This window comes from Microtus oregoni, unplaced genomic scaffold, assembly GCF_018167655.1.
Source record: "Microtus oregoni isolate MIOR12 unplaced genomic scaffold, Mior012 000021F_ref0000039, whole genome shotgun sequence".
NCBI lineage: Eukaryota > Metazoa > Chordata > Mammalia > Rodentia > Cricetidae > Microtus > Microtus oregoni.
The window spans coordinates 14568188-14595161 of record NW_024543080.1 but is presented as its reverse complement, the minus strand read 5'-3'; the positions used below and the strand labels follow the sequence as shown (position 1 = coordinate 14595161).

General features: G+C 34.7%; 1 protein-coding gene across 27 annotated transcripts in view; it reads left to right on the top strand.

The window, feature by feature from the left end:
- The window catches only part of Adgrl3 (adhesion G protein-coupled receptor L3), a 752737-nt gene that overhangs the window by 708210 nt on the left and 17553 nt on the right, over positions 1-26974 (top strand). For 9 of the 27 annotated variants that reach the window (XM_041671374.1, XM_041671372.1, XM_041671371.1 and 6 more), the window contains 3 exons: positions 8363-8491; positions 13635-13652; positions 15545-17896. The exons of 1 other annotated variant lie outside the window; for it this stretch is intronic. In XM_041671374.1, coding sequence (XP_041527308.1) covers positions 8363-8491; positions 13635-13652; positions 15545-16344 — 947 coding nt within the window. In that variant the 3' untranslated portion in view covers positions 16345-17896. Of the gene's footprint in view, positions 1-8362; positions 8492-13634; positions 13687-15544; positions 17897-26974 lie in introns of those variants that run through there. 17 more of the 27 variants (XM_041671384.1, XM_041671383.1, XM_041671381.1 and 14 more) reach the window with 4 other exon arrangements.

The window sequence follows — 26974 nt, the reverse complement described above, 5'->3', positions numbered from 1 at the left end:
AGAAGCAAAGGCAAAACATAAAACCAGAACAAACATACCAAAAACCGGAAAAACAGCTCAGGAAATCAAGTTTTATGATCAGAGACATGTCTAGAAATGTGGATTACAGAGGATGGCAGTGACAGGCGCTACCAAATTGCAAGTCTGACTACACTAAGTGTCAGCAAGAATTTGACCAACTGTGTTGCTCCAGGGGATGTGACCTGATAAGAACACTTCTGACCGTGTCCAAGTGATGTGTTGTGATGTAGACGTAATGCACACATTGACCCATGGACTTCTAAATATTGGGTACAGAAAGCCTGACTTGTCTGGACATCACTAATTAAGACAAAATAAAAGGGCTGAGACATGATCTAACCCAAAGTATGAACTGTGGTATTAAAGGAGAGGGTACTCGGCATGCAGGGTCCTTCATTTTATATCAAACTAACAATAAGCCATTCTCTTCTTTGGAAATGTGTCATTGAAATCCATCGTAATAGATTCCCAGCAAATGAATTAGCTATTAAAAGAAGCTGAAGTATCTTCAAACCATTTGAATGAAATTTAATAGGCAGGTTGATTAAAATTTAATAGCAAACTTGTTGGCTATTAAAAGTGCATAGTGTGATAAATCAAGATGTCAGGTGTTCAATTTATGACTTTAGAAAAAAATGACAAATGAGCTATTGACTTTCAACAAATTATTGCTTCTTTGACACCTTGAAACTTCATTCATTGTTGAAAATAAAATATTTAAAATAGGAGCTTTCTAGTTATTTTATACAATTTTAAGGGAGTAGGGCAGATTGCATTAGTTGTTTCCTTAATAAATGACTTCATCTTGAATATATAAAAACTATCTATCTATTTTATACCATAGCCTACAGAATTGAAATGGTTAATGATCACATTGTCTTCTTGTAGGTGGGGAGAAAGAGTACAGTTACTACTTTGTTATGAAGAAAAGTAAAAGAAGTTAAAAAAGATTTAAGATAGACAATGTCTTTGGATCATTTCTCTGGATTTAGAAGGTTCTTAATAAAAATCTACCTTCTTACACTTTTATTATAGCTTAATATAAAAGAATTGAAGAGTATGTGGGAGAAAATTAGTTAACTAATATAGAATTAGATCCTAAGTAGAAGGATCAAACTTATATCTTGTTCAAAACTTTTTGGATTGGAAGGGATCCTAAAAATGCTTGATCGTCACTGATTTAATTATCTATAAATGAGACTACCAATGTCATGTATGTCCTTGAACCCAAAAACTATATCTTCAAACAAGATAGAATCACAAAGAACAGAATGGAAGATGAGTGAAAGAAAAGAATTATTATGGTAAAACTGGTTAGGATAAACAGAATATTCATCATCTTCATATAAATAATGAGAGGCTGAACACTGAGGTTTATTGTTCTGTGGTTCCTGGGGAAGAGTTATATTCTCTTATTTTATTGAATCATTAAACTTTAAGTCACAAAATTTTTGGCCCTCCAAATTTGGTGATCAAATAAAAATATAAGCACATTAAAATCAGAACTGTGAGGCACAGTGTAGAATAGCAATCAAGTTATTTTAAGAGCTTATTGGAATACTTTTGTTAGCTTGCTGTCAAGAAGAAATGCGGTTTGAAATATTTCTCTGAATGATAAATAGGCATTCATGAGAGATCCAGACTTTCATCTTGTCTCAGATCTGTCTCCTGCTTCACAGTTTGAAAGCATACTTGATCTGTCTTAGATTTCTAGTCTCAGTTACAGTCATCACACGGAATAGCCCAGGGTACAGTGTCATCCAGGTGTCCCGAGACCAGAACACGCACTCCATTGCCAGAAGAGAAGAGATGATATGTTCAGTGGGAAAACTGCCTATTTTGAGATGACAGGGCTTCCTATCCTACCATTTGAACTTCACTCGTTCAAAAGTCATTGTTATCTGTCTCCATCTTCAGGAATTCATAAAGAAAAAAATAAAGTACCCTTTTAAAATGATTATTTTTTCCAAGGTTTTAGGTTCTGATTGTCTAAATAACCATTAAGAGCAACTTCTCCGAAGTGTTCCACATAGAACATGAAAACCCTATTTGCTGTTCGTCTTTCTTGCATCAGAAATAAAAGGCTTGAAGGAGGGGCACTTTCTGGATTTCTATGCATATGTTAAAATTCAACCTTAAATCCTTTTCATATTTTACTAGACAACTAAATCTCATTTCTGCAGCAAGTATGCAGGTATGAGGAGGTAATAACCAGAATTCAGATTAAGGCAAGAGCATTTTTAGATAGCTACTTTATTCTTAGCCTAATTTCAATTTTTTTTTCCGTCTTTGAATTGTGGCAGCTACTTTGGTTTTGATTGTTTGGGAACATTGTTGTTACTACCAAAATTAGCATTTGAGGAATATTTTATCACAACACATAATTCTATAATTGTTTATTTCTGCTTGAACAATTTGGGTAGTAAGTGTACCCATTGTTATATTAGAAGCAAACAAGAAAAATGCCATCAGAAATTGGCCAACGAGCACACTTTGAAGATTATTCCAAATTCATGCTAGAGAGATGACTCAGTGGTGAAGGGCACTTTCTGATCTTCCAGAGGACCCAGATATGTTTCTTGGCACCGACATGGTGGCTTACAACTACCTATAATTCCAGGTCCAGGGAGTCTTCTGGCCTCTTCTGGCTTTTGGAGGAACCAAATATGCATGGGTGTGCATGTGATATTCATATTTACATGCAGACAAACACTCATACCCATAAAATAAAAATAAATCACCCTTTTAAAAAACTATTCAAAACCGCTTTCACTTTTTGTAGACTGCATCAATCTCATCACTTTTTCAATAACTAATCAGAAACTATTTTTTGTTGTTGGTTTTATTGAGCTCCACATACGTCACATGCAGATAAAACTTCGGCATCTAGTTTTACCTGACACTGTAAAAAATAAAGCACCACTTAAACACTTTTACACACACAGTTAGCTCGCTCCCATCCCCAGGAAGACCAACTTGTTTGTGTCTCCAAACTAACTAACTGGTAGGCTTAACTTTTCAGCTAAAAAAACAGTGACAGATGGTCTGTAAACACTGAACTTCTTGGACGTCGTCAGCGATTTCACAGCTGCTGGAAAGGAAGTTTACAAATCAGAAGTCAGTTCCAGAAAAGAGAAAGAGACAAGGTAGACAGATTCCTGGAGAACAGTTTCTGAATTCAAAGTGACCTCCATCAATTGGGGAAACAGCCAAAAGCAAACGGAACCGGCTGCACCAGAGACTGGTGCAGGGCAGGGCAGACTCAGAGAAAAGACAGAAGTACTTTTGCACCCAAAGATGGAAGACAACAGCTTCTGTGTAGTTTTTTACCTAAAAGGTTCAAGAATTGGCAACAAGCTAATTTAGTTTTCATGTTTGTCTCTCTCTGCGCAGTCAATTGATCACCACTCAAGTATAATTGCCTACCCCCGTGTGAGTGCAGGTTGTGGGATCGAGATACTCATCTTTCATAAAGGATGGCTCCCTTTAGGGGATGCCGGTCAATAAATAGAACTCAGTAAGCTTGCTCTAAACACCAAACAGCTTTTGAAGAGGTGAAATTTTTACATCAGATGAATCTGCAGAGCAATGATTTGATTACTAACATAGTTTCCGTCTCTTCTATAGCAACACATTCCCAGAGTAATCTCTGTCTTTACGCTGTTTGTGAAATAGTAGGTCATCATGTGCTATTACCCACTCTTGTTCTTACTGCTGCAGCCTTCACTTGAAGTAATACTCAACTTGGGTACCACTAACCATGGTCTCCAAGGCTGCATGAGCTATAAAAGGCCGAAGGCAGTAAAAAAGAAAGTGAATTGTAGATAGCGATTCTTCTCATTTTATCAGGAAAAAAAGGCTTTTTGTACCCAAGACTAAAAAATGCTATACATTTTTATTCAAGAATATGTAGTTATTTTCATGTGTATTCATGATTATAGTGTAAAGATGAGTCTCCTACGATGCATGTGTGTCATTCCTTATGATTTGTGACCAGTAACTGATTCTGACATGCTCCAAAGTGTAAGAAAGTGTTCTCAAGAGTGAAGGGGCTGAGACCGAATTTTGTTTTATGCAGTGAATATTTATTATAACACCTATAGGAATTTCATCCAGTGTGGCCAGCCTTTCCTTAGTGGGATTGGAGTAAAAATAGATAGAAATGAAATGAAAATCAACTTTAGAACTCAGCTTGTCTTCCTATATTCATAGCCTTACTGCCTGAAGTGCTTTGAAAGTAAACTCCAGAATTTAAAAAAAATCAAAATGAAATTAAATAAAATACCTGGAGAACTGAAATGGAATGTTATTCTGGGAAGGGCATAGCAGAAGGATTATCTGAGAAAAAAAAAACTTTAATCGCTTCACTAGAATTCATTCAGAAATTCTTTCTTTTCAAATATCTATCATTTTCCCCTTGTATGCTGGGATTTCTTATAAGATGAACAATAAGAAAAAAACTAAACAGTGAGCCATTAATTTCTTGTTTATACAGAATTTTCTCAAGTTTGTTTGTTATTTATTGCACAGATTATTTTTATATTAGCATAAAAACTATTTTTGTTATAGGATAAAGGAATATTTGACATTTTATATTCGTTTGTACTGTGTGTACAGTGTGTGTGTGTGTGTTTGTGAAGATAGGCCAGAGCAAGCAGTTATCCAAAATCTTCCATCTTTTGGGGGGAAGGAATTGGTGTGTGCAAAACTTATCCTACTTTTTGGAATATTTTTGTAGCATTTTATTTTTTTTATTTAAAAATTTTGAAATTAAAACACCCTCACATCATTTTCCCCCTTCAACCCTCCTATCCAACCTACCTTGCTAGCTAGCTCTTAAATTCTTGGCTTTTATTTCCTTAATTATTATTACGTGTGTGTGTGTGTGTGTGTGTGTGTGTGTGTGTGTTGGTATATATTCTTAAATGTATACCTACCACTTGCTAAGTCTATTTAATATTAGTTGTACGTGTATGATTTCAGAGATTGTTTCGAGACTGGGTTTCTCATAGATCCTGGAGCTTACTGATTTAGCAAGCCAAAGCCGTCAGCTGTAGAGAAAAGCCTTCTGCTCCACATCCCAGGGCTAACACTCAAAGCCACATTTGGTCTTTCCCTTGGGCGGCTTGAGGGCCAAACTTATATCCTTGTGCTTTCATGGCTAGTACTTTATCAATGAAACCATCTCCAATCCTTCATTCTACATCTTACACTCTATAAAGTTAATAAATATACTGTGTGGAAAGGTCTCTCCCTAGTTGATTTTCCAATTAATTTCTGTTAGCTAATATGTGAGGAAGGTATAGAGATGCAGGAATAAATCCTTACCCTTTGGTGTATTTGAGGGATATAAATATTTTGAGTATTTTTCTATTTTTTGACATTGTTTTGACATTAGTTCACCTTAAGTTATATCTTTCATTTTTTATTTAAATACTTACTTAACATTATTATAAAGGGTAATTATTTGATTTAAAATATGCACTTTCCTCTTGGCTTGAAAGTGATGGAATAAATTGCATGCTGTAGTAGACATTACTTTCATACAGTTTGTTTTGAAGATATTCTATAGAGTAAATATTGTGTCACACAATTATAAACATATGGAAAAAACAAAACATAAGCGTTTTCACTTTAGAATTTCCACTCTTGTCTTAAGGACACTATAATACATTGCTTTTACCTTTAAAGAATAAATGCCCTGTATGTGTAGTTCTTTATTGAAAAATAACATTCTGGCAGATCTATTTTGTGACGTATAGCTGGCCTCACATTGCACAATGAGAGACAGTTTAAATGAACATACAGAATAACACCAGCCAGTAAATGCTGAGTACTTACTAGTGATACATTTGATTGAGTTCTATGCAAATTCCACACAGGATGTCCAGAAGACAAACAATGAGTTATTTACTGAAAGATCTGATATTTTCAACTTTAGTGCATTGGCAGGCTACATGATCCTTTAAATTAATTTTCCAGTTTCTCACATTTGTGGTTAAAATATTTGTTAGTTTAGCAGTATCTTACCAGACAAAGATTAACTATTTAAAAAACATTAACACTCGTTTGCCAAATGCCCCTTTATTGCATTTAAAACACTTCCTATATGTGGAGAAGAGTTTCGCCTTGCAAACTAAATCTAGTTTACTTTTATTAGAAGGTAATTATACATCTGTATGTAATTGTATAAAACAATGTAGAGCTATCATGCATGCCAGTATCTTGTGAATCTGAATATCACAACCAGGATATTGATCTGCAATGATCCATCAGACTTATTCAGATTTCATCAGCTTTATTTGTAGCTAAATGGTGTTTGTGTGTTTATTTATTGAGTGCAATATTATCCTAAAGTAGAGTCATACTGCCACTATCACAGTCAATACTCAGAATAGTTTCCTATTTCTATGGATGCAGGATATGCTCTTGTGACCACATTCCCTTGCTTTCTCATTCTGTCTTTGATCCTTAGCAACCACTCATCTGTTCCTCTTTTACATGATTAATATAGATGTATATATACAGATATATGTATATACATCTATATAAATGGGATTACATAGTATGTAGCATTTGGGCTTTGACTCTTCTCTCCCAGTATAATCTTTAGAAATTTAGCTAGTTTTTAAAGCATACAATGATTGCTTTTTTTGATTGCCTAAAAGTCTTCCATAGTAAATAAGATATTTGGCAGCCTATTTGACTATCTTAGCCATCAGTTGAAAGAAAATCAGGCTCTTTCCTGTCTGGGGCTATTAGAAATACTGCTGCTGGGAATTTCATTTACAAATTATAGCATGAAAATGAATTTCAGTTACTCTGGAATCAGTGTCCAATAATGGAGTTGCCAGATGACATGGTGACTTTTTTGTTTAATGAGAATCTGCCAAACCTTTTTTGAGAGTAACTGTGATTTTTATATTGCTATCCATGGCATGTGATCAATCAGGTTTCTCTGCTCCCTTCCCTATATTCTCTGCTGAGGCTGTTTTCATTTTACAAATACGGTGTTATTGTGATTTAAGACATTCCTATATGGATAATCACAGTTCTTTTGTGAACTTAACCCTTGTGAATCTTTTCTTTGAAAAGTCTATTTATCATTATCTATCTGTTTCTGAATGGATTTTGTTTGGTTTTAATATTGATTTTTTTGCTTCTTACTGCTGATTTCTGAAAGGCTTTTCTATGGTTTAGATTAGTAGAATAGCAAATACTCATAGACTTATAAAAAATATATTCTCCTAGTCTGTAGTTTGTATTATGTTCATACTCCTATTTAATTAGCCTGTATTATATATATCCTTCTAGTCTACAGTGTATATGTTCATTCATATATACTTATGTACTCAATCTACCCCGACAAGATTCGTGTTTGTCTTTCCTCAATCGCATTACCCCTTCATCTGACATAAATCACAACCTAACATATCATTTTCATACATAGTCTAAACATATTTAATATAATTATTCCTCTTATCTTTTCCATTTTGGGTCATTGATTTTGTAGGTAGCAGGTTGTCACTATAGTGCTAATATGCTAGACACTAACAATATCTGTTAGCTAACACTTAACACTCTGTTACTTTAGCATTCTAAAGTTTGAACAACTAGTTGGAAAATGGAAAATATATATGTGTAACTGTGTGTGTATATTCTTTGATAACATGAAGTTGATACTTTATTTAAAATTAATAACATATGATTTTCATATTTGTTCAATCAGATTAGTATGCTTACTATGGTGTACTAATGAGTAATTGCACTTTATTTTATTGCAATTTAAATATTTTCATAGAATTTTAAGCAATATCAAATTCTTCTGCTGTGTCAACAACTGCTCTCCAAATGAATGTTCAATCATATTTATTGCATTTTGTTCTTTTTTACTTTTGTGAAAAAAGAAAAGCCTCAATGGTTTCTGTGAATGAGGGAACATCTTTGTTTAATTTTAGCTTTCTTTCTGCATTTTAACCTTTTCTTTGTCTGGCTTTAGCTTTATGTTTTGTATGAATGGCAAGATTTGATTTTTTTTTTTTAAATTTTGATTTCAGTTTTTACAAGCATGGGAATTCTTGCATACACCTTGGGAAAGAGAGTACCCTAGATACGGCTTAATCAACACTGTAAACTCTTTCCCATTTACTCAAATATGTGCATCGTTGAAATGCGTGTGCCAGTATTTTGTTTTATTTTATTTTAGTCTATTTAGCTGCCTGCCTGTAATCAGGAGTATGTCAATTGTTGTCATTCTAAATGTTTCCTTTCTTTTTATCAAGCACATTTGCCTGATTGACCTTTTTTTTTTTTTCTCTGTCTTTCTATGGGGCTGCTCCAGGAGCCATGGCTAATCATCTTATAAGCAATGCTCTGCTTCGTCCGCATGGTACTAACAATCCCTATAATACATTGCTTGGGGAACCGGCGGTCTGTAACAACCCTTCTATCACCATGTACAACGCACAAGGTGTGCTGGAGTTTCTCTTAAGTTTTCCAAGTGAGAGTCCCACTTTATGTAGCTTTGATGAGCACATTCGATTTTCTTTCCTCCTGCCTTTCCTTGGTTTTGGAAGCAGACACACAGACTCCTTCTACATTCTGCTCCTCTTGGTGCTTTTATTTTCCATTTTCCTTAGGCTTCCTTAGTAAGAAGTAGATGCCTCCCGATAAGCAAATGCCTGAGTCATCAGTGTGTGTTTGTTTTCCTGTGCTGTTATGAAATGTATTGTGGTTTGTCAGTACTTCCCTGTTATTCATTTATTTCTATATTAAATACCTGTGTCCTTATTGTGAGAAATGAGAATATTTGTCTAAGGTAAGTAAGATAAGGGAAGACTTGATTCAGTAGTCTTAATGTTATAAGAGTGGGGAAATAAATCTTTCTTTGCTGTATCATGAAGTGCACTGTGGGCACAAAGCATTAGTATTGATGAAAGCATTAGATTAACTCCAGGGAAAAGTACATTGACCTAAGCCATGGGGGACAGAGCAGCAGGCTGGATGGCAGATGCCATCTCACTTCTCGCTCAGCTCTCGCAAGGCCTATAAGAGTTGTTCCAGGCAAGTCACATAAATAAATAAATGAATAAATAAATAAATAAATAAATGAACCATACTTATTGTGAAGATGGTTTCTCTGTGCATTGTCTTGCTTAAAATTATATAAAAAATCATCTCTCAAAAATAAGCATACATTTTTTTTAAAAAAAGTCTTCTAGTATAAACATTTTTTAAAAAATCTTTTGCAAGCATAAAAATTTGATAGGAACAAAGAGCATTTTTAAGTATCCTATTTCTGTGAAAGTAAAAAAACCACAAAAATTACTCAAGTAAAAGTTGCACAAAATACCCCCCCCCCCCCCCCCGGTGATTCACTCATTTGAAATGATGTTTCTCAGAAGATTCATCAAGATGGGGACTTCTTTGGTTCCTTTAAATCAAATGTGATCAATTAGCATTTTATTTCTGTTACACTCAGAACACTGGGAGGTTTCTTGTTTGCTTGCTTTTCATTTGATCTGAGTGAAGGATTATAGCTGTAATTGTGTAAACCTGTGCCCCCTTCTAAAAAGGGGTGCTCTCTGGTATTCCAGCGCATATCACACCTTCTGGGTGTGCACACATGGCTCCTTTCCCTGTGCTAAGAATTTATTGAAAATTGTTTTTAAAGTTTTCAAGTTATCCATTAAATTGTGACTTTAAGATGTTTGCAAATAAGGAATTGTGCAAGCCCTCAGCCCCATCAAGTTTCTTGAGGCCTGCATGTCTAAGACTCACAGACTTTAAGAATCTGAAGAAGGGGCCTAGAAATGAACTCCTCACTTGAAGCTGTCTGTACGGTTCAGTTTTTCCTTTAACAATGGCCTCCACACCTCAGGATCCCATATATTTATGACTGAAGTGCTCAGTCTGTTTTTCATGTCTGTCTATATCTCCCTAGCTATGCCACTTTTGTCAGTTTCTGGAGTAAAGAGGAGCCCAGGACTCCTTTTTCGTTTTATGGTCTTTTCAATATTAAAAGGAGCCAATGTGTTTTCCTTTGTTCTTCCATGTCCCTTCATCAAACAGAGCAATCAGTGTGAGACAGTGTCTGGACCTTTTCCTGGTCACCCTCGCCGTACTGTTTGCTGTTTCTCTGTGGCTCTATGCCTTTGCGGTACTCTGTGAATTGTGCCCAGCATGGTCTGCCATGTGTCATTTGGCAGAACAATCTGGTAAAACAAAACAAAACAAAAAAAAACAAACAAAAAACCCAAACATTTTACTTTGTCCTTCTTTATTTTTCATAGGCAGTGATAAGTAAATATGTCATTATAAGTAATTTAAAATATGCTGTGACACTTACTTTAAATATCAACACATTTTAAATGATGCTATGACACTATTTGTACTATATTTTTTAATTAGATATATTCAACATTATTCCTCTTACACAAGATGTTGAAATTGTTTTACATATTGAATTTAAATTATCTTGGTTTTGCTTTTTTGATTTTTTATACATAACTTATAATTGCTTATATAAGGAAAAACTGCCAAGTATTAATTGAAATTTTTTCCCTAAACTAATATTTACCTTTCCATCTTCATCCAAAACTTAAGGAGTTTTTAAAATAAGAAATACATGTAAAACTTATTAAATAATAAATTTCTGGGGCTGGAGAGATAGCTCAGTGGTTAAGAGCATTGCCTGCTCTTCCAAAGGTCCTGAGTTCAATTCCCAGCAAGCACATGGTGGCTCACAACCATCTATAATGAGGTCTGGTGCCCTCTTCTGGCCTGCAGACATACACACAGACAGACTATTGTATACATAATAAATAAATATTAAAAAAAAAAAGAAATTTCTGGTGGTAAAACTCTATAAGTAATCTCAATGATAAAGTTTAAAGCTATCCTGAGGTAACTTAGACAAATTGAATATAAAGATATAGAAGCAAAATTTTTACAGTGTGAAATTTAAAATATCATATGCACACAGTGGTATTCTTATGTCATCCATAACTAGACATTGTTGTATAAAGTTATTAATAAATATACAAAGACTTCATCCAGATGAATTTGTCTTTTGTTCAGTAAAGTTAATAAATTCTGTGAGCTATTTTTAAATAAAAAAACTTAAGTAATTTTGTTTTTAGAGTCAAAGTTGAAATTACATAGCTATTTATGTTATATAGTTCTTTTTAAGACATTAAAGAACTGTAGTAGTGCTTGAAATAAGTTTTGAAAAACTAGCCAAAAATATATCTTGGTGATTGTCACGTTGGTGCTAATCTTATGCTTTCAGATGAATGCACTTACATTCTTACTAGCAAGGGGAAATCTTACATGAAATATAGGTGGTTCAGTATGTACTGGCGTGGTTCATATTGAATTACCACTTGATTTTGGTCTGTGGATCCTCTAAGTCAGTTGTACCCATGCTTTTCAGGCACTGGAACATACAGAATGAAAGTATTCACTCTTGCTTGCAATGCCTTTTGCTTAAAATTTTGTAAAAGTGTGTTTATAGTATTATTGAAGTATATAGAGTTAGAAATAAAAATGAAGAATGCACATCTGTTATTATGCCTATGTAAGGAAATATTTAAAATCTCATGCATAGTATTTCTGGACCATTATCTTCTTGTCGGTAAGAGAAATCCAACTTTTTTTAAATTTTGTTTTATTTTTTTGATTTCTTGAGACAGGGTTTCTCTGTAAATTTTGTAATTCTGTCCTGGAGTTAGTTTTTTTCTACTAGGCTGGCCTCGAACTCATGGAGATTCGCCTTCCTCTGGCTTCAGTGTGCTAGGATTAAAGGCGCGTGCTACCACCACCGAGCTGAGAAATTCAATTTTTATGAAAATAAGTTTCATTGAAAAACTTGTCAAAACAACATTGTATGGAGAAAAAGTCATGATTTTACTAAAATAAATGAACAGTAATTGAATTCAAATCCAAAGCTTTAACGAAAGACATAAACTCAAGGACAGGATGCAGTGAAGAATGCACCATGTTTGGTTGGAATGAGAAATTACATAGACTATAAATTAATATTCCCTTATAGCTTCTAAAGCCTGTGGCTTGGAACACAAGAGATTGTAGAAGAGTCGAGAGAAGTCTCTGACCACCTTTCTCATCCTTGCTCTTTTGAATTAACACTGTGGCATCAGGTCAGGTGCAGGCTCTTTTGATATTAGTTGCCTCACTTAACGAGCCACAATGAGCTGGGAAGCATTTGATTTGTTCATAAACAGTTTAGCTGTTTATTTTAAACTCTCCTTGTAAAGCTAATTCAAAGTTTTAGATGTGATTGCCTCTTCCTCTGAAAAGTAAATTAATATGTAAAATATAAAAACTCTTCCTTTAGCTAGTAAATATGACCAAAATGTGAATATATAAAAATATCAACTCATAAGATTTTACAATTTGTATACACTAACAAAAATCTTAGTGTCAGAAAATAAAACTCGTTGAACTACAAGCCGGAGTCTGCTAAGGTGATATGGCCCAGGAGTTGTCTTGATTTTATTTCCAGTTATTTTCACTTTCTATAAACAAAACAGCAAAAATAATTATTGTTCTGCTCTGAATTACAGATAGGTTTTCCATAGAGTAAATTTTTTGGGATTGTCTTTTAGATCATCTACTCATAAAATATTTTGTCAGGTATGATGATACTACAATCCAAAGGAAACTTATTGAGGATGAAAGTTTTTCTTCCACATATTGGGAGGCAAAATACTAAGTGGATTTAATATTTTCCCTGTAGTTAAACATCCTCTTAATGCGAACTTCAAAAATAGCAGCCTTGATCCTTTTATTTTAAACAACTCAGCATCTCTCCAGGTACAATGGAGAAAGTAGCCCTTGTACAGGCAAAGAGAAGAAACACAAGTAACCAAAGAAAACAGTTATGAAAACTTCAACTCAGGTTTTCTTTCTGTGTTTTATTTTTAATTCCACTAATGTTTTCTAAAAGTATATGATGTTCCTTTAGCGGATATTTTCTAATATCACATACATATCATGTCACAAAGCAGTGATTGAAATAATCATAATTTAGCAAGATGTACACCTTTAATCCCAGTACTTGGGAGGCAGAGGCAGGAGGAATCTCTGAATTTAAGGCTGGTCTGATCCACAGAATGAGTTTCAGGACAGCCAGGACTACACAGAGAAACCCTGTCTTGAAAAAACAAAAACAAAACAAAAAAAAACAAAACAAAAAAAAACCCCAAAAAGTGAAACAATGAAAGAAGAAAGAAAGAAAGAAAGAAAGAGAAAGAAAGAAATAGTCAAGCTCACCCTCTTTTTATTCTTTGGTTCATGTGACAATTTTAAGTGTAATATAAATGGATATGAAATTTGCAAGCTACAGAAACACTAAAGCGTCATTGTACTGGTGTGTATTAAGGTGGAGGACCCTTATATTTTGACTAACATTTTAGTATTTGAATTATGAAAAACCATGTAACACAGACTCATGAATTTGGGGGCAGTGGAAATGATATCCTGTGACTCTTTTTTCTGCATATCATCAATTTGCTTTTGACTCACGTTTCTCCTATTGTCGCTGTGAGCTTACTCGTTGTTTTTTCTTTCCTTTTCTTCATGCTGTCGTTTAGAGCCCTACAGAGAGACAAGTATGGGAGTAAAGCTAAACATTGCATATCAAATGTAATTTTTTTCAGTTCACTTTTATTGCATCACATATAGATGATGTAGTTATTAAAAACAGTTCATCTCACAATTTTCAAAATGAAAGAGCCTATAAATCAACTTCTATAAACATCTGCTAATAGAGATTAGACGCTTTGTTGTCTTATTCTTTTATTCTGTCACATAATCAACGTAATTGTTAAGTCTCATGTAGTGTTTGTGTGAGTTAAATTGTTTTTAAATTAAGCATTTTTTTTGCAAAGTAGCCCATAAACTTTTAATTTTAATTAGTGCATTCCATCATTAAAAATGTGTCCCATTGCAACATGCCCACCTAATTTTCGATGGCTGTTTTAAGTCCAATACCAAATGCATTGACTACAAAAATAAAAAATAAATAGCGTGTTTCAATGCATCGGCACCGTTACTCATAACCATTATGCATATCGTCTCAGCCTCTCCCACAGCAATCACCTGTCATATGCAGCACTTTAAGAAAGCATTTACTTTTTTTTCTTAACATTGTGAATTTGTGTACCAGATATTTTATGACATGAAAATAAATCGCTTCAACCTATGTCTGTGGTGACTGCTTATTAATGGATTTCACGAGTTGCTAGTTTTGAGATCTGTTTTACTTGAATGTAAAGCATGTGAAAAGTCCATATAAAATTGGCCATCTATGTGACATGTTGTTTCAACGGTCATCAAACTGGGTTTTCATAAACATACAAGTGCATCACAGATATAGAATGGGTGCTATATTTTCAAAATTTAGAAGTGTATTGTGAGGTTTAAGAGAATTTTTCAAGTAAATTTTTTGAAAATACCCTTCCTTATTTATCAGCACTAGCTAAATGTGTAGGTGTTTTTTTTTTTTTCCTTTGTGGATGTGCTCAAAGTGATTTATGAAACTATTATAGATTCTTGAACTTCTGCTTATTCAAGGGAATGCAAAAACCTTGAAGAAGTTTGTGGTTAAATTTATTTCCCTGCAGCTGTTTCTTGCCAGAATAAAATGTTTATCTTCTTTCTAAGTAAATTTTAATACATCCCAAGTCATCAGTCACTATAAGATGGTAATTTTTAATAATGATGTCCTGCTTTTAGGAATAAAACCCTGTGTTTTTACACATTCTTCTGTAGTATTTTCAGTGACCCTGAATAATAACTTATGGGTTAATATATAGTAATAACTAAAGTGATTACAGTAGAAAAATCCAAACACTTTTGAAAGTATATATAAATTATTTCGGTGTGCCACTTATTTGACTGGGCATTATTTCATGACTTGCAAATTTAATCTAATCCTTTTGTGGTTTTTGTATGCAACAATTATTTTAATCTTCCTAAATTATATGTCAAATTACCAAAAGCTGCTTTTCTTACTTTTGAATTACATATTCAAAGTGCCACACACAAATTATGTTATAGCTATTTCAGAGATATGTAAAGTTAGAGATGATGATTTAACTGACTTTGATGTGTATAAATTGAAAGCAACAAATGACTATCTAAAAAAACTTATTTTAATTTGCCAGTTACAGCTAAATGCACTCCATCTATCAAATTCCATTTGTTTGAAATTGGAAATTAATAACATAGTTTTCTTTAAAATTTATTTCAAGTAGTTCTTTTCAACTTAAAACATTTCTGTTAGTTTTTTGAATTTTATATACATACATGCTGACATGTACAGATTTAATATGCTTTTTGTTTCTTTCCGTTTTATATTTAAGATGCTAGCAATTTATACATATTTTAGATTCCATGAACGTTTCTGCTTTTGTGTTTGTGTGTGTGTGTGTGTGTGTGTGTGTGTGTGTTCAATGGCTCATTGGATATAAATGTCATAGTGTCTTGTAATCTTTTTCAGAGGGGCTTCTGAACAATGCCAGGGATACAAGTGTCATGGATACTCTACCACTGAATGGTAACCATGGCAACAGTTACAGCATTGCTGGCGGTGAATACCTGAGCAACTGTGTGCAAATTATAGACCGTGGCTATAACCACAACGAGACCGCCCTAGAGAAAAAGATCCTAAAGGAACTCACTTCCAACTATATCCCTTCGTACCTGAACAACCACGAGCGCTCCAGTGAACAGAACCGGAATATGATGAACAAACTGGTAAACAACTTAGGCACTGGGAGTGAAGATGACGCCATCGTCCTGGACGATGCAGCGTCCTTTAACCATGAGGAGAGTCTGGGCCTGGAACTCATTCATGAGGAATCTGATGCTCCCTTGCTGCCCCCGAGGGTTTACTCCACTGAGAACCACCAGCCACACCATTACAGCAGGAGACGGCTCCCCCAGGACCACAGCGAGAGCTTCTTCCCTCTGCTAACTGACGAGCACACAGAAGATCTGCAGTCACCGCACAGGGACTCTCTGTACACCAGCATGCCGGCCCTGGCCGGCGTGCCCGCTGCAGACAGCGTGACCACCAGCACCCAGACCGAAGCCGCAGCGGCCAAGGGTGGTGACGCCGAAGATGTTTACTACAAAAGCATGCCAAACCTGGGCTCCAGAAACCACGTGCACCCGCTGCACGCCTACTACCAGCTGGGGCGCGGCAGCAGCGATGGATTCATAGTTCCCCCCAACAAAGATGGGGCCTCTCCGGAGGGAACTTCCAAAGGACCCGCGCACTTGGTCACTAGTCTATAGAAGATGACACGGAGATGGCAGCCAGCAGGACTGCGAACACCCAGTGGACCATTCTGAGTTGACCTAAGCAGTGGTCATCCTGTGTACTCCGACACCTGATGCTGTTCTCGAAAGAGAGACTCTCTGACATTTTTTTTTTAACTTGAATTTTTAGTCGGCCCAGGGGAGAGAGCTCACTGCTGAGACCCTCCTGTGCCCCGTTCTTCCCCATCCTTTCCCCTCAGATGGAGACTTCATTATGTTAATGAACGAGATATGAAGAAAATGGCGCTCATTGTGGCCTTGTTGAACTATGTTGTGTTTGTTTTAACATCTCTGATGTTCTGTTACTAGAATCACAAGGACCTGTTGTTTTGTTTTGTTTTGTTTTTTTAAAAAAAGGCCAGGACAATGGTTTGAAATTAGTAACAATGCTGCATCTAGATTGGAGTGCTAGCCGGCCGTAGAAGCAGAGAAGAACTGTATTACCTAGCGGTTCATGGTCACTCACAACCTGAGTACACCACAGCAGGAACAGCTGTGGGAAACAAAAACAAAACAACACAATGAATAATCTGACGGAGGGGAATTCTAGAATTATATGCTAAGTGCATATTTTATGATTTGCTGTATTAACTGATGATAAAACTAATGGCAGAAACAAATTGAACAATTTCTATATAATGTACAGATACTAGCATTGCACATATAGTCTGCTTTCTGTTTCTCCAGAATTTGAGTCCTGTTAATGTAGTGGCAAAGAAGAAATTTTCTTTTGTGCTAGTCTTGCAAGTTTGTCTACCAGTAAAAGAGCCAAGTTTCCTTCCTTTCTTGTTTTCCTCTTCTTTTTTTTTCCTTTGTCCCCTCCCCCCACCTCTTTTTTTCTTTAAAAATTCACCTGGCAAAAAATAATAATAATAAAGAAATGAAGCTATCACTTTATAAGAATCATTTTCTAGTAATGCAAACAAATTATTTTTTACAAAAAATAAAATAAAATAAATAAAATTAGATGTCCTTCCCTCACTATATATCTTTATCCAGCCCGAATATTTCCAGAACCGTTTTTTGTTTTTTTGCAAATTAGAGCAGGACAAATTTTTATGTTTCCCGGGCACATCTGTTGTAATGCAAAGCATATTTGGCAAGCAGTTCATCACCAAGGCAGTAGCTATGATTCTAGAAGCTAAGAGGTGTCTGTAGAGCTAGAGGGGCTTCTGCATGTGAAAAGCTGTATTCCATAGGCCTTCCAGTGCTGAATGCGCAGTGTGACCCCCTGAGGGTGCCTGCACTACCAATTGTTAGAGGAATTTCCCTCCCTCCTAGTGAGAGTGGAAAGGTCAAATTATTTTGAAATGATTTTTTTTTAAAGTCTTCTGTTAACAGGAAAATTTATTTATTTGACAGGATTTTAAGTAATGTAGGAATACAAATGGTAAATTAGCAGCACATATAATTTTTTTTTAAATTTATGATCCATTTTGTATGGTCTCAAGTTGGATGACCTCATTACTAATATTTGTTGTAAAAGTGAAACTTGTTTGCCAACCAATAAACAACTGATTGAGATTTAGAAGAGATTGTTTTGACGTATGTACTATATTATCAAGTATTCTCTTCATTTTTCTTGCCTTTCCTTTCTTCCTTTATCAGAATATAAGCTTCCCTTATCCTTTGTGATCCAAGTGAGCCACACCAAAGGAATCAATCTAAGTTCAATATACAAACACAGCATGGTGCGGGTTTTGCAGACAAAGTCAACCAAGGAAATGGGATGAGCTGAAGAGTAACACACACTCAAGCAGTTAACAAAGACCACTGTGTGCTTACTTGTAAAGTGTCACTAGGCTTGTGTCCAGAGACACATTTCGTTCCATGGTTTAAATATCACATTTGACAGAGTCTCCCCCCCCCCCCCATACACCTTTTTGTAAGCTCCATTTTGATGGAGGAATTTGCAAATGTAAATTTACTCAATTGGCTAAGAGATGCAATAGAAATAGCACAGATCTTATTTATTGAAGAGGAAGAGGATCAGACCTTTAAAAATGAACATACAGTATTAGGTTTCTTCATGCCAATCTCAAAGATACTTCATTGTGTTGATTCTCCTCCTCCATTCCTCTGATTCCCATTTGTACTCTTCTGTCTCATAGCCCTCTGTACCTGCATGCCTCATCTGTCTGACAGCTTTTACAGTATTTTTTTTTCTTTTTTTCAGCTTATGGGAAAAAAATAAGGACACAACTCATTCCTTCAAAAGAACTTCTAAATCTTGCACTTCTACTACCTGCAGTTTCTGAGCAAGGAGCCCCACTTAGAATAAAACTCAAATGAACTTGCCCAATTATATTTTCTGTAGTACATCCTGCGGCTTACTTTATTCAAGTCTACACACTGGCCATCTAGAAACAATAGATCAAGATGGGAAGTGTTGAGAGTGGAATTAGCCAGTTACCCATACAAACTTTAAATCCTGTGACAGAAGAAAGCTGTGTTGGATCAGAGCAGGCGTTATTCTGAGAGCCACTTCAGAATCCCTGGATCATTCCATCTTAGTCAGCTGACGTGAATATTTTCTTTAAGTCCATGGACACTTTCGTTAGAAGGAGAAACAGTAGCATTAGAAGCAATTACGTTCCTCTGAGGCTATAATGGTAATGATAGCACCCAAAAGTTCTTTAATTCATGTAATGTTTTTTATATATACATAAGTATATATGTGCCATATATGTATTTGGTAATCTAACAAATCCCTTTGTGGGCCTATCTAAGGCAGCCTTGGAAATATTCATTTTCTTCTGTGAACTTCAAGTGCTTGATTTGAAAACTCTAAGTGAAAACAGTATCAGAGAAAACCTGGTTTCACGAAACAATGGGAAAACGACTTCAGTTCAGCTTGCTCGGTACTCGGATATTGCTACCTTCCTATATGAAACTTTTTGTTTCATTACACAGAATTTGAGACAGGTAGCCTCCCCATTTCTACAGGAACAGCTTCACAGAAGATCACTTGGATACATAAACCAGTGCAGAAGGCCTTTGCATATTATTGGTTAACTTTGCTCTTGCATCAAAATGAAAGGGTCATTGTAGACCTCTCATACATATTGACTGCTGTGCTTCAGAATAACAAAAATCCCCATGTTTTCAGATGAAGGGAGTTTCTATTCCCTATTTGATTCTAATTAAACAAAAGAAAAAGTGGGTAAAGAATTTGACTTTTCAACATTTCAGTAGAAATTTGTATAGTCATTTAGTCTTGTTTATTCGAGCTAAAGTCCTGAAGCTGCCTCTCATTCTCCCACCCACCATTTCACGTAATGCCACTGACCTGTTAACACTATTAATTGTTTCCTCATTCTGAAACCTTCTGTTCTAGGTTTTCAGCACCCCATGGCATTTGTGATATGCTTTTTTGCCTGTCTTCCATGAAGCAGATTTCTATCAAATAGACTCAGTGTACATACACAGAACAATACTTAGCCAATTGAAAGAGAAAGTCATGTAAATGAAATAAACCAATTATTGCTTCCTAGTAAATAATATTTTTGTAATATTTTACACTTGAAGTTTTCTCCTTGTTGCAGTCTTAAGTAACATGATACTTTGTCAGGGCAGTAGCTAATGGACCTCAGGTTTAATTGATTCTTGTATTGCTGGCTTGTTGCATAGCCTATATTGCTAATTGATGACATTTATAGGTAGAGATTCAGAGAAGAAAATTGGTTGGAATTCACTTAAATTTTGTGGACATTCCTCTTTGTATAATATAGTAAATTTGAACACATGGGAAATAAATGTCCAAATCTTATGCTAGAATAGTTTTAATGTATCAAAAGAATTGGCATAAGAACAGTTAATTATATTGAGATAAAAAGCCAGGGAATTTTATTAAACAAAAGCAGGTAATCAAATTATCCATAATTTCCTGTAAAGAAAAAGACCATTGTGTCTCTAGATTCACACATATTTTATGATATGTACTGTTTTAAGACCACCAGCATAATTTTAAGAATTGACGCAGTAAAACAATATTTCAAAATTAGATTTTTAATCTTCAGTATTAACTGAATGTGATAGATACCCTGACTTTAAAGGTAACATTAAAAACTTTCATCTGTGACTGGCTCCAGATTTTTGGAAAGAGGAAAAAAATAGCTCAAATATAGATCAACTCTGTACTGAATTTTGCCCTCTTCATATTAATGAAAATATTCAAATTTTGAAGTTGTTCATTAGTATTTGAATAAAATAATTTTCCTTGCAATATTTTGGGGTTTTTTAAAAACACCACCAATAAAATAGATAAATAAACAAAACCATTTTAACTATAAACAGACATCAATTTAAACTTAAGGAGTCAAAAGTAAACAACCCGAAACGCTAATCTGGTTGTAAACAAATGTGTTGTCTTTAAAACAAATGCCAAAACCACATTGACATTAGTGTTTTACTCTAACATAAATAATTGCTATAAAATACTAAGAACAAGCGTCCCAGTATCTTATAGTCCAGAATATAAAGATTTAATTTCAGTTTTAGTATCTCATAACTTGTCACATAAACAATTACTGTGCATTTCTAATTAAAATTTAGATGTCCTCACATCAAATTTTAGGAAGTTGAAGACACGGAAGGGATAAAAGCGCATGGAAAAACAGGTTCTGGAAACATTTTTGTATAAATGAATTCTATGAAAGAATTTTCTTGGAGTTCATAAAATGGGATCAAAAGAGTAAACTTAGTATTGTAATCAGAAAATCTTAAACCATCTTAATGACATCCATACTTTCATTTGTAATCCAAAAGTGTCAATAGTTTCATAGTGACCTGTGTCCTGGTTAAGCCACAGGGGACATGTCCACGACAACCACTTACCCTGATGATATCATATTTGCTTTAAAAAGGAAATCAGCCTTTTGTCTTTCACCTGTACATATGCTTACACAATATAATTTTTTATAAGTTTTCAGAGAAAGTAACTTTTTTACAGTTATTAACTTGGTTTGTTTTATTCCCAATTAGCAAGGTAGTTACTATAGTTTTGTATAGTCTCATTTTAAGTAATTACCTAGACTTTTCTCAAGAACAAAAAAGCATGTTCAACTCTAGCATTTTAAAATTATTATTAAAATGTCGATTCTAAATACTTTTTTTGTTCTTTACCTATCTTAACAGTATGTCAACTGTACTTTTTCTCATTTAGTACCTTTCCTGTCCCTCTCTACTCTGCTGGTAAGCAGGAAACTGGTTTAATGTGAAGATGGCAAGAAAGAGTTCAAGGACACCAACTTCTTTCATTAAGCTAGTCTTTTTAAAACCAAAGTATGAATGGAAGGAATCAGAACCAGATTGGCATATTTTGTCCAACTACCCAAGACCCACGTTAGATCTACAGAGAAAAGGCTTCTGGGGGGAAGGAATGAAAATCACTTAAAATGCTAAAAAAAAAAAAAAAAAACTTTTGAACCTGATGCTACTGATGTGTTAAGAAAAAAAGTTATACTAGCCCATATTTTTATCATTTTAATACCACAGAAAATACAACACACTTTAGTGCTTTGTAGGTATTTCTCATAGGGTTAGATCTTGTTGTAAAGACATTTCAATATGTCATAATGTTTCTAAGATATAAGTATTTGCTTCAATTCACCTTCCCTCTCTACTCTGCTACTACTGTACACCAACACACTTAATGCTACTAGTGGCTTTGTGGTCTTTAAAGCTTTGTTACGGCTCTCTAGTGTACATTGAATTGATATTAGAAGTGTCTACAAAATAGCCAGCCAATATTCTTTGTACAAAAATAACGTGTTCTATATATTAATATTGTTGACTTTGCAAATTACCATCATGCTGACAGTATTACCCTCAAGTCCTATCTTCAATTACTGCAGTCAGTTCACTCAATCTGCAGAGTTGCACATGGGTTGGCCTATTAAAATCCCTGGCAATGCAAAGCATCTGAAGGGATTCCCAGTGCTTCCTTCATCCTAGAATGTTGAAGGGAAGATCTTAAAGGAAGAAATTCACTCGGCTTCTGGAGATCTGAGTTAGACATTGTTCTTTAGACCAAATAGTTCTACATTGGAATGCTATAACATTTGCTCAAAAGAGGAGGTTGCCCAGAATTTACTTAACCCAGAATCAGAATATTTACACTCAAAGGATTTAGATATGTTTTACTGGCCATACACTGCAAAAGTTCATGCCGCATTAAGCAGAAAATAGCTGTAAAAAAATAGACATGAAGTTACTTTGTAAAGTTGGGGTTTTTTCCCCTGATGGTTGAAACAGGCAAAATGATCCTGACAACATAATTGATTGACTTCAAGAGATGTCTCACAAAATTAATGTACCAACAGGACTTGGGAATAGTGGTTTTTTTCAGAATTAGAACACAGCCGCTAGGATATCATGGTCTCTTATGCTACAATTAGAACATCATTTTATAGTACTGTTTTCAAAGCCTCAAATTTCAACTCTCCCAGTGGCTGATGATTTCACTGACATTTTGAATCACAAAAGTCAAGGAAAATCACTAAATTTTGCTTTTCACACCCCAGTGGAGCATAAAGATTTCCTTTATCATCCTGAATAATAAAAGATGTTGTGTCTTGAAGAACTATCGATAGCAGGGTGTGTGTGTGTGTGTGTGTGTGTGTGTGTGTTTGTATGTGCTTTGTAAACATGTCTCCTTTGTCTATGTATTCTAACATGGATGTTAATGTTCTAACATCTAATATGTCCTGTAAACTATTGTAGCACAAATAATACAAAGCCAGAGACAGATACTGGGGTTCAACCTGAAGATCAGAAAAGCAAAAACAGTCAAGAGCCCTTTCTTCTTTGAAATCTCCAACCGAAAAAGAGCAAGTTCTTGTTTCCCTCCTTTAAAGTTCTTTCTTGCCCTGGGATTAGAAGAATGCACCACCACTGCCAGGCCTCTACGGCTAACTAGTATGGCTGCTGGGATTAAAGGTGTGTGCCATCACTACCTGGCTTGTATGGTTGACTAGTGTCGTTGCTTTGCGTTGACCGTCAGGCAAACTTTACTTATTAAAACACAAATAATATACCACTATAAACTATAAAGTCAAAAACAATAGAACCAGGTTGTTTTCCCTTGACATCTTTGAACAAATTTTACGTGAGACAGATAATTGGGAAAGTTTTACATATTGTATTTCTTCACAAGATTTAAATTTAATTCATGATATGCCTCTTAAAAATAGTTTAATTCCAAGACTAACGACTAACCAAGCTATTTCTCACAAATATGAAAGATCACTTTTAGAAGCAAACATACAGCTATTGCGACTTTGGTGTCAGAGAATTCTTCGATAATCACATGACATTCTTCTGACCATGCACAATAAAATATCAAGCTATTGGATCCCCACTTCCCCCCTGTACAATCTTTTTATCTTTTTTTAATGCTTTGTATAATCACTTGTAAAATCACGAGCTTCAAAAGTCAATAAAATGTCAGTAAACAATCAGTGATGTAGTTCCTGTTGTCATGTGGCGACTTGCAGAGCTTTGGTTTTGAGGGATTGTTTCAAGCTATAGGATTATAATTAATCATGTATTTCCTGTGCCTCTGATACTTCAACCCTGCCAACCTTCCCTCCCATACTGGACATAAAGTAGGAGGACTTGCTTTTCTTTCTTTTCTTTTTTTTTTTATTGCGAAAAGAAGAAAAAAAAACATAAACAAAAAACAAGTTTCCACCTCCTCCCAGCCTCCCATTTCCCTTCCCCTCCTCCCACCCTTCTCCCCCTCCCCCCACTCCTCTTCCCCTCCCTCTCCAGTCCACAGAGCAGTCCGGGTTCCCTGCCCTGTGTTAAGTCCTAGGTCCTCTCCGTCCATATCTAGGAAGGTGAACATCCAAACTGGCTAGGCTCCCACAAAGCCAGCACATTAAGTAGGATCAAAACCCCCTGCCATTGTCCTTGGAACTGTTACTACCTAAAGTGTCTGTCAGACATTTGTAACCTACCAGAAGATAAGTGTGATTCATTTACTTTTTGACCTTGAAGCTTGCCATCAAAAATATATAATAAAATTTAGCCTTATATCTTCCATGTCTTCTTAATTTCCCTCATCCAAACAGAATCATGAGAGCCTGCCGTGGAACTCTGGGTCAAAGGAGATTTTCCAAGCTCTGTGTTGTTGCAGGTTGTTCTTTGAAATAAGGGAACACTATGGATTAGTAAATACTTTGGATTGCATAATTGATATTACATGTTTGTCATTTCATGACATCAGGGATTTTGATTGTCTTTAAATTATTATATTACATCATATAAATGATCATGTGTAAAGAACCCACCGCCCTTTCATTTTAATCAGAGAGGTAAGGTACTTAATGAAATATCGGATAATGGGTCTCGAGGATTTTGCCGAACTTATTTCACTGGGCAGTAAAGCACACACATGGACGGCTGTTGCAAACAATCTACACTGAGTGGACACAAGTGAGAGCAAATGACCAGCAAACTTTCCTTCCATCTATCTATCAATTGAAGCATTCCTTAGACAAGCCTGCCTTGACTTTGTTTCTGACGTATACCAATTCTATGCCTTTGAAAACATTTTTAGGAATAGGGTTTCCCAACCCTAAATATTGAAATGTAATTTTTATGTGCTATATGAACTTAAAGGCAAAAAATCATCCAGAAGATTAAATTAACTCTAAGTTAATTCTAAGTAGAACATTTGTGTCTATGGATTCTATTGATTCCATTAGCTTCCTGCCCCCAATATTGGCTTAGATAATAACAATATGATTTTAAATTAGATCAAAGTGCCATTCTGATGCGTACGACAGGCTTATGACATCATCAGATTATGTAGCATATTTCTTAGCATTCACATATGCAGTTTTCCAGTATTCTGTCTTTACTGAATAATTTTACTGTTATTTTTCAGTGCAATAAAGCACCATTTGTATCTTCACTCAGATTTAGCTGATTGTAAACAATGGTTTTTTTGTTTAAAAATATCTGAAAGATGTGAAACTAAACAGATTTTTTTTTTTTTACTATAAGATTTCAGAGACTATGCTGCCTGGATATCATGCTGCTTCCTAAGATTATTTGACTCAGAAATCCTTAAAGGCACCAAAAAAAAAATGGTACACAATTGAATTCTTCACTGTGAACTAATTGTTAGCTGAATATTTTTGTATCTAAGTAATGTAAGTCAGTGAAATTCTGGGGTTTGACTCCCCTAACAGTAATTGGTTTTCTAAACTATGAGAAACAATTTTATAAAAGTATCTCCCAGATGGTGGCTTCCAGTTCCTAGGTGGAGGTAGAAAAACTGAGATGTATATTTCTAACCACAACTTTCCTTTGAGTATAGCTTCTTAATTTTTATTATCAAATGTTCATTTGACTCAAAAAACTGAAGACAAAATGCAGTATATTCTTCTTTCAAGTGTTTCTCCTTTTAAAAGTGCATAAAATTAAGGTGGCAATCTTTTTAAAATGCGTGTTCTGACATGGTCTAGTTCATAATTCTAAACTGTAAGCATGTGCCCTGAGACTACTAGAACTAGTACCAAGATGCTTTGATTTTTTTTTTTGTCTTCTGTAAGTTACCAATTTTTCCTCCCTCAAAAGTAGTTACTTTTATATACTTGGAAATACAGTACAGAAAAATAATATTGTTCAATATTATCTAAAGGTCAATTGTTAACGTGGTTGGAAATAAATACATGATATATCACTTCAATAGTATCAGAGGTAAAAATCCTCACTCTGACACTGTACTAATTTGTTAAAAATGACATAGGAAAATTGGAGACTATATACAAATAAATGTATATACACTTATGCATATGCATTATATATACACACACAACACATATGTGTGTGTTTATGTATGCACAAAGTTGGCCACCAGCTGCAGGCTCTGTATCCTGTGGCTCAAACCAACAGCAGATGGAAAATGTTTGAAAAACAGTGTGTCTGCCCTGAGCATGTAGAAACACTTTCCCTAAACAAGACAGCATAATGATTTATATAACATTTACACTTGAAAGAAACTGTTATTAAGCTAGAAATTGTTTTAAGTTTACTGAAGAATGTTTAAGTTACATGCAAATATTTTACCATTTTATATTAAAGATTTGTTCACTTTCTGATTTTTTAAATCCACTATGGGACCCTAGAAAGATCTCAGTATATACTTAGGTGAGGAGAATGCATGTATAATTGCCTGTATAATATACAAATATATTATGCAAAGATATATAATATATTTATATAAAATATACCTGTGCATATAGTAATTACACATTATGAAAAAAGGCTTGGCTAAAAGGCATTCCTTTTGATATTTATTTAAGATATACCAAATACAACTAATAAAAGTAAGCAAACTAGTTTAATCATAAGAGAATCATCTGATGTGTAACCAGAAAAACTTGTGGGATTTTTATTTATCTGCAAAGTGAGGAATAAGTACACAGATACATAGAGAAAAAAGTGAAAAAAATCAAAGAATGTTTAGAAATAATTCGAACTTTTAAAAATAAACATTTCAATCTTTATTATTATTTTCATTTCTTTTATTACAGTATTATAAAGCTATGATGTTTACTATGAAAAAGATTTTTATGAGTAAAAAGTCTAGTAC